Below are 12,668 nucleotides of genomic sequence, written 5' to 3' on the forward strand. Positions count from 1 at the left end.
TACATAAGAAATACAATTTAGTGGCGCTAAAGCTTATAAAAAACCAGGCTTAAGTGACTTACATATCACAAAGATTTATGTGTGCCAATAATTTCAGGGACCGAGGCGATGTATATTTGTATGCGAAATCTGAAGTTTTAATTTAAAAAAGGCATTATTCGCGACAAGAATTTTATTTTGTATTCCTTGCAAGAGGAAGTACTGGGGAAAAAAAGTAAGTTTATATAGGTTGTTATTGAACCCAGACCTCTGGCATGACAATTATACGCACCAACCATCCAGCACAGGTGCTACTTGAACTTAAATCTGTTTAATTAAAATTGATTTTTCCTGAAGAAAATTGAAAACTTAATAATATTTAAACAAAATTCTTTAGGTCTATTTCAAAATAATACTTCTAAAAGTGATGATTCTTTAAGGCATAATTCCTTTCAACATTTAAGCCCTGAACCATAAGATCAAGATGTTGAGATAGTTTTTATACAACTTTTTTTTATTTCTGCTAAAGAGCTCCATTATTTTAGAAAAATATTATTTCGCAGCAATTTTAATTTCCAAGCAAAAGCTCAAATTTCTTTAAAATTGTATTGGTTTAAAAATTTTCAATTAAAAACTGTATGCTAAAAATTACTCATTTACTTTAACCCATAACCCCTACATAAACCTTTAAACGGTTTTAATGTAAAAGCCAGAGTAGCATAAAACTTGATTCAATTTAAAAGAAATAAAAGCTCAATGTTCGTTCATAAGTTCATACAACTCTTATATACTTCAACTCAAGCCAATATTTTTCTACCTAATCAATTTATTCACGCATATCAAATATTTTTCTTAATTTAAATTAATTAAATCATCAAATTATATTCACGGCCATGGTTGATTTTGGGCCATACATACTCGTAGCACACGATCCATTAAAATGACCTTGAAAATATTACTAACCATTTGTTATTATTTTAGTGTTGACAAATTTTAAAGATTGTAGCAAACGTTCCTCTGTACTTATGTACTTATGTTATGTTTCCAAAAGAGAAAACAATTCAAGTGAAAAAAACTTACTTGTAAAAGTGCGATCACCATTTGAATTGGTCCGCTGCGTACAACAACGGTTCCAATAGTTGTAGCCCGTACTGCTATTGGCCCATCATAGTCATTATCGCGCGAATATAGCGAAGACATTGAGGAATCCATGGCTGACGTAGTCGTCGTCGATGTGGTGCCAGCAGCTTGTTTTAATAACCGTGAAATCTTTTATGGCACGTTGCCGGACCCGGTGTCCAAATCAGGTATTCTGCGATTGCTTCCTCCTTTCGAGATTGCACAAAAGTTCACCAAAAATAGCTCACTTGCTTACTTATTCTTTATATATTTTTTTTCTGAAATATTTGGTCAAGTATCCTGTATTTCGAATTATTTATGAGGATATCCCAAAAAAAACAAGCACACTAAACTCCTACAGAGAGAATTCGTTTAAAATTCTAAAACGCCCGCCGCGAAGCAGTTTCTTCTGCGAAAAATGACTTCATTTGATAGCGTGTCTTTAAATTTTTCTGTTAGGTATGTATTTCTATTTTTATTCAATTCACAAAATAAAAAGAAAACAACAAATATTAGAATCCCATTTGGGAAAAAAGCTGCGAATTAGAAGCGAACGGGGTAGATAGGGTAGGTGAAGGTGCGAATTGTTACATATAGGGGTTGGATGCGATCACTTTCTATTCACAAATCTCGAAAACCAACAACGACGACGGACGGCAGTGTCGGTAACGATCACACAAAAAGATTGAAAAATTCACCACAGAATACAGAAAAATAATGATTATTTATTTTTTCAACAACAAATGAAATTAAAAAACGCCGCAATGTCGCACGATTACGAGACAGACTTTGGCATTGAAACTGACAAAATTTACAATAATATTGTTAGTTTTAGTTTTTGTTTCGTTTTTTTTACAATATTTTTTTAAAATATTTATTTCTCTGTATAAGTAAAATATTGTGGTGGTGCTTTGAGAAGAAGAGTGATTGTATTTTGTTTCTTCTTTCGAATTATTATTATTAATTTTATTGGAAGCGCACGATCATCACACGCGCGATTCACTGACGAGACTAACTGGCAGAGTTTTTGGTGCTTGGGGATTGATCACTTGGCTGCGAACGCAAGCCACAGAGCGGAACACACCGGCAGCAGGTTTTTACTTCGGCTTTTTTTCGTACAGTAGATACTAGCTGCTGTGTATCTGAAAGATTGCTCTTTTGGCTGAAATGGCCAAAAGACCCGCACTCGATCAGGAAAGTATCTAATATGCATTAGAATCGTTAGACGAATTGTACGGAGCGGTACGACGAAAATTGTGTAGTTGAACTCGCATGGGAGAAATCGCGATGTCACGAGTATTTTTCAGTTATATTTTGTATTAAGAGAGTTGGCAAGTGGCTATGCAAATAAAGAGAATTAGTGGTAGATTTTTATAGGCTTTTTATTTTCACCTGTACTTACAGTAGTTGCTACAAAATGTGTATTTTTTTAACAAAATTGTTTTTTTTTTGTTTTTGTTGTAACGAACTTCAGAAGAAAGATATTTTAGATATTTAAATGTCAGCCCTGAGATAATATGGCCTTCTTTTTGAAAAAAAACGTTTTGGTAGTGATGATAAAATGAATATATTTTTAAATGGTACACCTGGGCGTATACGCATTTTTGTATTTATTTTCATTTCTGATCAATCTCTAACAGCTAATTCTTTGGTATTCAAACACTACGGTTTCACTAGAGATAACAACTTTTTTCTTTGGGGAATAATATTTGAAAAAGTTCATAAAATCTACATGCAAAAGTTCGAAAATAAAAAGAAAAAAACTAAATAGCAATGTAATATCGTTCTTGGTGTAATCTTTTGTTCTTATCAGGACAAATTATTTATTTTTTTTGATATTCTATAGATGGGGACAATTGATGTCTAACTTCAGTTTTAGGGCACCCATAATTTTATTGAATTTTTAAGTTTAACAAACTTTATTTTGTGCCTTAATGGATGTTAATAAACATAATTATGCATGTTTCGATAGGAGTCTTAAACTCTTCTTTGCCAATGTCAAATTATGTCAAGTCACGACTTTAATTTACCTCTATATACCAGAACTTATCGGATTTTATAAGATATATTAAGATCTACAATCTACGGCCTACCCAGCACTTAACGTTTGTAGATGGCCAACTTGTTTTAGTAAATAATGTCTAATGGTTTTTTGATCTGGCCACCAGTATAATTTACATTTTCTTACTGAAGAGCTCAGTTTAAAGAAACGAAATAGGTAAATAATCACACTTTCATTGCATTCATCACGGTCATTTGATAAGTGATGTGTGAAAATCAATTGAACAATTTACTGTTAATTTCATTTTCTCGTAAGTAAATAAATTATGCAAACAAAGTAATAAATTACCATTAATAAGTACATACTGCACACACTACAAACTACAAAGAAAGACTTCTTCTCGTCGATTGTAGAGCCAAATGTGTGTGCCAAGAGAAAATGTAAACAATTTCAATATAGAAATTGTTTAAATAAATACACTTTTTCTTTCTAACAATTTCAAGTTTTAAGAAGCTTCATCTTTTGCAACTCACCAAGATGAGTTAAGTCTTTTCGTGAGGTTGTGATGCTGCAGTCTTAAAAACATTATTAAGCTGCATATAAACAATTGAGGAAAATTATTCGTTAAAATAATCGAGAGATGTATGAAGCTAATTATTAAGAGAACTGCATCTACTTCTACAAGTAGTAAGTAAATAATATATTGGTCATAAGTAACTGCAAAGGGAACAAGTCTTAAAAAGAGATATATGTATTTGTGTAAAGAGAAAAATCATATTTTCACCACAAAGGATAAGGTACTTATAAAGTTACATTACAGTAAAAGGCTTATGAAATGAACACCACATTATTGAATATTTATAAAATATTTTTGGCAAAAGATTTACAGCTTGGTGTGCTTTTGAAGAGTATGATAACAAAACGTTTATTGCCACTCGGAGTGTGACTGAGCTTTTCTAATATTTAAGTGACTCTGTGAGATAATAAATAAATTAAGGAAAATTACAGAAAAAGCGTTTATACTTCTGAAAAATGTCAGCAAAATGTTTATTCTGGTAGAAAACATAATTTAGATGGTGAAGTGGATGCAAACAAAAGTTGTGAGCAAATTAAGAAGGCACAAAGTGCTGTATTACATAAATTACTTAATTTTTTACAATTTTACGTACACATTGGAGCTCATGTTCCTACATTTCTTTCAAAGTCAAAAGCATTTCCGGTAACCCATTTAGGCAAACAAATTTATACAATTTTTTTTAATAATAAGTACAATTGAATTTTCAATTAATTCACTGGTCGGTAAAAATTTTAAATAAATAAGGTGACGCAAAAGTCCATAGAGAACTAGCGCCTTAGGTTAGGTTAAAGTGGTTGTCCAAGATGGAAACGGACACACTAAGGCCTGTTCAATGGCCTATTGTGATACCACATGAATCTTGAGACTTTATCCTAAGCGCAATGAAACCAGTTTGAGTCCCTTACGAAACGTGAGAGGCTGATTATGCTTGATTTATATCGTTATAGAAGAATTCTCCTAGGTAATTCTTGCGTTTTTGTGCTAGCACAGGGCATTTACAGAGAAGGTGAATAACTGTTTCCTCATATTCCTTGTCCATACATCTTCTGCGAAATTCATTTGAGAATACGCCAAGCGAAGTCGCGTGCTTTCCTATTAGACAGTGTCCAGTTATGACACCTATTATCGAGCTTATATGCGACCTGCTTAGAGATATCTTTGTATGACCTGACACGTGGTGATGTTGTTCCACCTGGTATTTGTCTTTTTCATACCAGTCGTGGTAGGATAGGCTGCAATGTACCGTTCCTGGTGAGTTCGTCTGCCTAACAGTTACCTAGAATGTCTATATGGCCCGGCACCCAGCAAAGGTGAATATTAAACTATTGTGCCCTCTCCATTAGAGATGATCGACAGTTATGGACTGTTATAGAGTTTGTAGAGATAGAGTCCAGAGATTTGATAGCGGCCTGACTATCTAAGAAAATAGTGATATTAGATGTTGATATCACGTTTTCTTTAAACCAGGACAAGACTTCCTTTATCGCCATAAGTTTCGCCTGGAACACGCTACAATGATTAAGTTTCAAGCCTTAATTTCAGTCGTTCAGAGAACACACCTCCACCAAGCACTTCTTTTGTTTTTGAACCATCTGCATAAAAATGGATCAACCCATCTTTCAGGAATGGCAGTTAGTGGGTGGTGTAGTCTGTGTGGTTTGGAATTGATTCTAAATGCCTACAAATTACGGAATGGCCAATGTTGTTGTTAGTCCACTGCGATGAAGCTTTGAGGCGAATAGCAGAGCTTGCAGCTATTTGTTTGCTAAATATGTCAAGAGGTGTTAGGTAGTGTAAGGTGTCTTTAGCCGCCAATGGGGTCGTGCGAAGCGATCCGCTTATACATAGGCAAGTTGAACGTAGACTAACAATGAGCCGTTTATTTTGAAAGTGGCATAAGTCAATTTTTTAAAAAAAGTATCTTACTTAGTTTTCGATATTCACTCATTCGTTATTCTGATTTGACTCTATCTGATGTTTTGAAATGTTGTTTTTATTGTTTATATTAGTATTTATATTAACATGGAATTAAAATTTCAGGTTAATATAACTAGCCTTGCTGCGGAGTTCTAAACATTTTTAAACGACATATCAAAGTAAGAGATAGTAGTTTTGAAAATTAATCATTATGTGTTTTATTTAAAAAAAAAGTCCAATATTAGGTCTTTTTTTGAATTATAAAATGTTTTATTTCTAAAACCTGATTTGATAGATTGATTTGAGATCGTTTTCAAACTAAAGCAATCAGAGCCCCTAGAAAAAACATAATTACTACCTACATTTACAAGTTGAACTGCGTTATTAAATCAAATAAATTTTAGAAAATATCGTAAGGTTCAACGGCTTATAGCTCATGTCTCTAGCAGTAGTTTGGTGCTGTGGACTTTTTTGTAGAATATTAAATTTCTTATAAAATTGTCCCCAATTTTTAATTCTTTCATATTGGAATTATAATACAAATATTTCATTCGTAAAAATTCGGAACAGGAGATTTTAATGAAACACTATTCTAGTAGAAAGTGAGTAGATTAAGTTAAAACTTGGAAATTAAGGTATCAGGACAATTTAATTTTTTTTCGAGATAACAAAAATAACGGTATTTGTCATTGAAATTTGATAGTCAAATTATCTCAAAAACGGTCCAATAGATTTTTATGAAATTTTATCTAAAAATCATTGACATAATTTGGCTTCTTAAAATATACAAAATATTTGTATTGCTCTAGAGGCGTATCCCATAGAATCTTTATTTTATTTTAAAATTTTCTAAAAAAAACTAACCGATTTGAATATTGTTTTTAAAAATATAATATTCTATGATACAATTGTAAAGTTTGTTTATTAGAATTAAAAAAATGGGTGTCGTATAAGCACTAAATAAAACAGGTTCAAAACAAAATATAATTAAATTTGTTTAAACTTATTTAACAGGTAAATATACCAGCAGTTTTAAAATGTAGGTTCTATTTTAAATCTTTGACTCTTTGGTTGTCATTTCGGGAATATTGGCGGAAAAGAAGAAATATTATGAAAACAAATTAAGTGTTGTGGCCTGTTTTTAAGATCGTTTTTTGGATAAGTTCTTAAAGTGTATGATGTGTGTTCTATAAAGGATATCGTAAAATTCTGCAGGCTATCACTAAACAATATTAATGTGCTGAAATTGTTTAACCACAAAACCTTTAAAAAATCCTTGCAATTCTACTATAATTCTTTTTGTATACGAATAACTTAGAAGTATTACTGGTTTACTAAAAACCGTCATACTTTTTTTTCAAATATTCATTAATTTTGAGTATTCTATATATGATTGTTAATTTAACATTTAAAAAATAGTTTTTGATCTACAAATTGAATGATTTTAGTAAAGGACCAACACATAATTTAATCATACATCGAATTTATGTTTTAAACATTTTAAAATCTTAACAAGTCAAATCAGTTCATAGGAATAAAAATCAGCCTTATATATTCCCCAAAAAATAAATTGTGCCTTAACTTTTGAACAGACTTTCACTTATAAAAACAGTCCAGGATTAGATAAAATGACAAATCTTGATTCAATTAGTCCAATACTAAGGTTCTAATTGGTTTTATCTAAACAACAAAAACAAAACAAGAATTGTATATGATTAAGGTTTCGGAAAACAATATTTCACGCATAACTTTGCGTATTAAATGTTGAGCTTACAATTTTTTCCATCCATTTTTGAGAGACACTGAATTTTTTGTTTTCATGGAAAAATATTAAATTAATTATTAATATCATATTAATCTTTATTAATCAATCATCATAATTAATTTGTTGTTTAATAATATAAATAAAATGAATTAAAATTCTACAAATTATACGAAAAACAATTCTACAACATAAATAAATATAAATAACATATAATAATAGAATCCATACATAAATATTAATTTAGCTAAGCATTATTTGGAATATTGTTTTAGAATGTTGATTAGATTTAAGTTATTTTATTATTTTTTTTTCTAAATTTAAGTTTTCAGTTTTGGCATAGACTATTTTCATCTAAACGACTTAAGATCAAACTAGTGTAATTTATTAAAATGCATTTAACCTTTACATTTAAATACTTATTTATTTTCTCTTATTTTTTATGAATTTTACTTTATTTATTTATTTATGATTATTTGTGGTTGTTTATTTTCTTGGCATTTCTCATTTTATCTTCCGACAAATGCAGCCATAAAATAGATAGGTACACAACATTTATCATTCCAAAAATAGTTTCAGTCACATAATTGTATTTGAAATTTGTGAAAAAAGCACTTAAAATTATTTATTTCTTATTTTTTCTATCTCTTGGCTTAAATAAAAATGAATAGTTATAAAAATAAAAATCAAAATGCAACATAACTGGGACAGTGATGTTCTTTTGAATGCGTGGGTGAATAACAAAATTGTCAAATTTTCAAGACAATCGTATGTTTTTTTTTATTATTAGTTTCAGGGGTGAAATAAAAGTCACCACTCCTCACGGCAGCAATTCAGCAAATTAATTAATTAATGTCCATTCTCAAAAACAAAATTTTATATTAAAGGTTAATAAATTAAAATAGAGATAAAAGCTTAAAAACAAGCTGCAAAAATTAGCAAGCAATAAAAACAAAAAATCTATAAGCAGCCTTTAATTGTTTGCTTTGTCACGTGGCCATAGTATTTGCTCCGCCAGGAGTCTGTGGGTTTAGTTGAACACACACTTCTTGAGCTCACCTCGTCGTCATTACGGTCGTCGTTTGGGGTCAACGAAGCATGGCCATTACTAATGGATGTAGATGTTGTTGACTTTTGCAGAATTACATCGTGGTTAATTACTGTTTGGGTCTCGTTATCATTTTTGGACAGCTGTTGTTTATTTGTTGAAGTGTTTCCTGGAGTCGGTGTGATACTTCTACTTCGACTATCTTCTCCCTCACCCCCATCATCACCTCCATCATCTTTTGGCTCAACAATAGATTTGAACTCAGGAGGTGTAGTGTCTATTCCCGAGTCAGCTGGAATTGATTGTGGCGACGTTGTTAGTGATTGTTGAGCCGACACAAAGCTTGGTTCCGAGGAACCATCATAGGAAATATTCCCTGGCGATAACATATCTAGAGGAAATATTTGTGAGTTATTGTCCTCGAGATCGCTTAAGTCAAATGAGGTCTTTCCGGAACTCAAAAATGATGGCGTTCGACCTTCAGACGCTGTCTGATAGGAAGACGAATGTGAGTGGGGTGTGAAGTTGCCCTCGGACGCTGTTGCAAACGATTCATCTTCTGTCGAACGTGAATGCCAGTCCTACAATAATACAAATATATTAATAAAGTCATTTTGTGTTTTTCAGCATAAGAATAAGGTGCTAAAAATAAACAATTGGTACCTTTATTAATTATACAAAGTTTAGGATCTGGGATATGGGACAAGGTTTTTTGAGGAAAAATCAGGTAGAGATGTTGAAATAAGCGTTTACACTGTTGTTGCGAAGATTTTTCTCAAACTCGGATTTTTGATAATTTCTGTTTTTAGTTTTGGAATTTCCTCGAGCTATTAAGAAAAATTATTTAGTTTTTTTTTTTGAAAATCGGTATGATATGAGTTTTTGAACCGTGATGATTTTCGTGATGCAAAATTTGTGTCAAATATAATAAAAACAGTGTGTGCTTATTAGTGGTAAATATCTTTATTAAATGTCATTAGTCACATTTTTTAACAACCACGTGCGTCATTGGATAATTGAAGGTGATTCAAATATTTTGACTTTCGGTTTCTACTATTTTATTTAACCATATCTTGAAAAATCTACTGTAAGTACCACTTCATCTTGTTGAAAACACTAGTAATGTTTTGATAAGAAACACACAAAATATATGGGTAATTTTTTGAAGATATACTTAAAATGAAATTGTATATACTTTTAAAAAGAAATCAAAATATTGAAATATGTTTAGAATTTCACGTCATTTTATTTCTCAATTACTTGTACTTTTGCAGTAATCGATTTTGTTCAACCAAATTCTAGGTTGATTTATCATGAACTTGATAATTAAGCGAAATAAAAAAATGATTGAAATATTGCCGTATAATCAACAGGGCTATTAATCACTTTTGAATAAGTTGGTTGTTACATCCGCTGTGTGGATTGTGTCACTATCATGTTAAAGAAATAAATGTTTCATTTAACACTCTTAAAGAGTACTTTACAAACTCAAAATTTGTTGTTTTTTCTAAATAAAATAGCATTATAATAGTCAAAATTTTATATGAGAAACTTTTTGTAGGGCTAAATTAATTCTAAAATCTGTACTTTTTAAATTGTTGTTAAAAAAAATCGTTGTTCATCCAAATTGAAAAGTGAATTAGAAATTACGTTTGATTAAATTAATAAATTAATTAATAAACGTGAAATGTTTGTTTAATTGTTTTAAATTTTTTTTTAAATGTTTGGCGTAGCAGAATTAGTACGTTTGAAGAGCGCATTGCTGATCACAAGCTTTTTTGGTAACATAAAGAGTTGTCCTTTTTGCGATTTCAAAATTTTAGGACATCTGTTAAACTTAGTTGTTGAAGTAATTTGGTTTTTAAGTTGAAAATCTTACATTTACGAAAATAGATTGCTTGACTATAGCACAAAGCATACAAATTGTTGTGATTCTGCCACAGCCACATGTCGTGCTTCATGGGGAGATTATGGTTTACATAGTCGTCCAACTAAGCAAGTAATTGGCAAAATTGTGAAGAAGTTTGAAGAAACTGGATTGGTTACAGAATTGTAAGGCCTGAGGCCGGTGCATCATCCTTTCGCTCGTAAAACTAAAAGTATTGCTTCTGTAAGTGAAAGTGTTGCCCAAGACCCGAATGTGTCGACTCCTCGCCGTTCTCAGAAATTATGACTGTCTTACGGCACATTTAAGGCGAATTTTGTATTTATGGCGTATTTTTTATATAAACTCTAGCTCACACAACAGCTGAAGCCAGCTGACCACTCCAAACTTCGTAGATAATTCAAATGGGTCCTTGAACAACAGTCGATGGACGGTGATCTTTTGAACAAAATTTTCTTCACAACGAAGCAAATTTCTAACTCGGTGGATATGTTAATAAACAAAATTGTGTATTTGGAGTTCTGAGAACCCTCAAGTATAATTGTTGAAGAGAGTATATTACATACCCAAAAAGTCACTGTTTGTTGCGCTCTTTAGTTCTGAGGTGTATTCGGACCTTATTTTTTTTTAAATAATTATGAAAAGACTGTCACTATTAATTCGGAGCGTTATGATCAAATGATAATTGACTGCTACTGAAGAATACTGCTTGGAGAATAGATAGTTTAAACAAGACGATAAGGCAGATGCCACACAACTTGAGCGAATATGCTCAACGCTGGCCGCGTAATTTCTTGTCGTGGCGATATCAACTAGCCACCAAAAGATTGCGATTTGACACAGCTGGACTTGTTTTTTTGGGGCTATGTGAAAAACCGTACTTATGCAGATAAATCTTTAACTCTTGGGAATTTAAAAACGGTAATGGCTGAGATACCGCCAAAAAAGTATCAAAAAGTGTCACAAAATTACCTCAAAAATTTTTGTAACAATTGTCGTAGTGATAATTTTAATTCTATGTATTTGTAGTACTATTTCACTCATAATGTCAACAACGTTTAAAATGTATAACAAAACAAAAATAAAAAAAGAGGCTGGGATGCGACCCACACTGATAACTTCCCATCCCGTCTGTCGATTTGTCTTGCTTAAAAGTTTGTCTTTATGTACTCGTATCAATTTTTACCAAATTGGCGTACTCTTTTTGTAGATTTTATTTTTTATATGAAAAAACGGACTGTTGGATTTTTATATTGAAATTACTGAATATCGAAAACAATATTTTCTGTGAAATAAAATAAGTTTCAAGCCAATATTTTTAAGTTTTGAAAAGCTATTTGAGCCGAAAGTAAATTTTTACCAAGTTTTAGTATTGTTTTTATTTTAGAGTTTTATTTTTTTTAAAAAAAACTGTCAATTCGATTTTTTAAAAATTTTACCAACAATATTTCTTATGAGATAAAATTACTTTAAAGCCAATACTTAAAATTTTTAAAGAGATATTTAGTCGAAAATCAATTTTTACCAACTTTTATACATTTTTTTTAGGTTTTTATTTTTTGTAAAAAAACTGTCAATTCGATTTTTTTCAAACTTTAATTGTATGTTAACAACAAGATTTTTTGAAAGATAAAAGATAATTAAAGCCAATATCTCAAAGTTTTGAAAAGATATTTGAGTCGAAAATCAATTTTTACCAACTTTTATAATTTTTTTTTAGGTTTTTATTTTTTGTAAAAAAAACTGTCAATTCGATTTTTTTCAAACTTTAACTGAATGTTGACAACAAGATTTTTTGAAAGATAAAAGTAAATAAAAGCCAATATCTCAAAGTTTTGAAAAGATATTTGAGTCGAAAATCAATTTTTACCAACTTTCATAAATTTTTTGTTTAGGTTTTTATTTTTTGTAAAAAAACTGTCAATTCGATTTTTTTCAAACTTTAATAGTATGTTGACAACAAAGTTTTTTGAAAGATAAAAGTAAATTAAAGACAATACCTCAAAGTTTTGAAAAGATATTCGAGTCGAAAATCAATTTTAACCAACTTTTATAAATTTTTTTTTTAGGTTTTTATTTTTTGTAAAAAAAACTGTCAATTCGATTTTTCTCAAAATTTTTCAGAATGTTGAAAACAATATTTCTTACAAGATAAAATAAAATTGAAGCCTTAATTTCAAGTTTTTGAAAAGATATTTGAATCGATATTCAATTTTTACGAACTTTGAGTAATGTTTTTTTTTAGATTTTTATTTTTTATAAAAAAACTGTCAATTAGATTTTTCTCAAAATTTTATCAGATGTCAAAAACATTATTCTTCGTTGCACAAAATTGTTTTAAAGATAAAATCATATTTCGGTCGTAAAATTTTGGAGGTG

The 12,668-nt window shown here is 30.4% G+C and overlaps 1 protein-coding gene across 1 annotated transcript in view; it reads right to left on the minus strand.

Annotated features, from left to right (window-relative positions):
- LOC129945191 (titin-like) overlaps positions 1-12,668 on the minus strand; it is a 270,413-nt gene that overhangs the window by 231,460 nt on the left and 26,285 nt on the right. The window contains 2 exon segments of the mRNA XM_056054849.1: positions 1,060-1,248; positions 8,416-8,985. Of these exon segments, the coding sequence (XP_055910824.1) occupies positions 1,060-1,248; positions 8,416-8,985 (759 nt within the window).

The sequence above is a fragment of the Eupeodes corollae genome, chromosome 2 (genome assembly GCF_945859685.1).
Source record: "Eupeodes corollae chromosome 2, idEupCoro1.1, whole genome shotgun sequence".
Taxonomy (NCBI): Eukaryota; Metazoa; Arthropoda; class Insecta; order Diptera; family Syrphidae; genus Eupeodes; species Eupeodes corollae.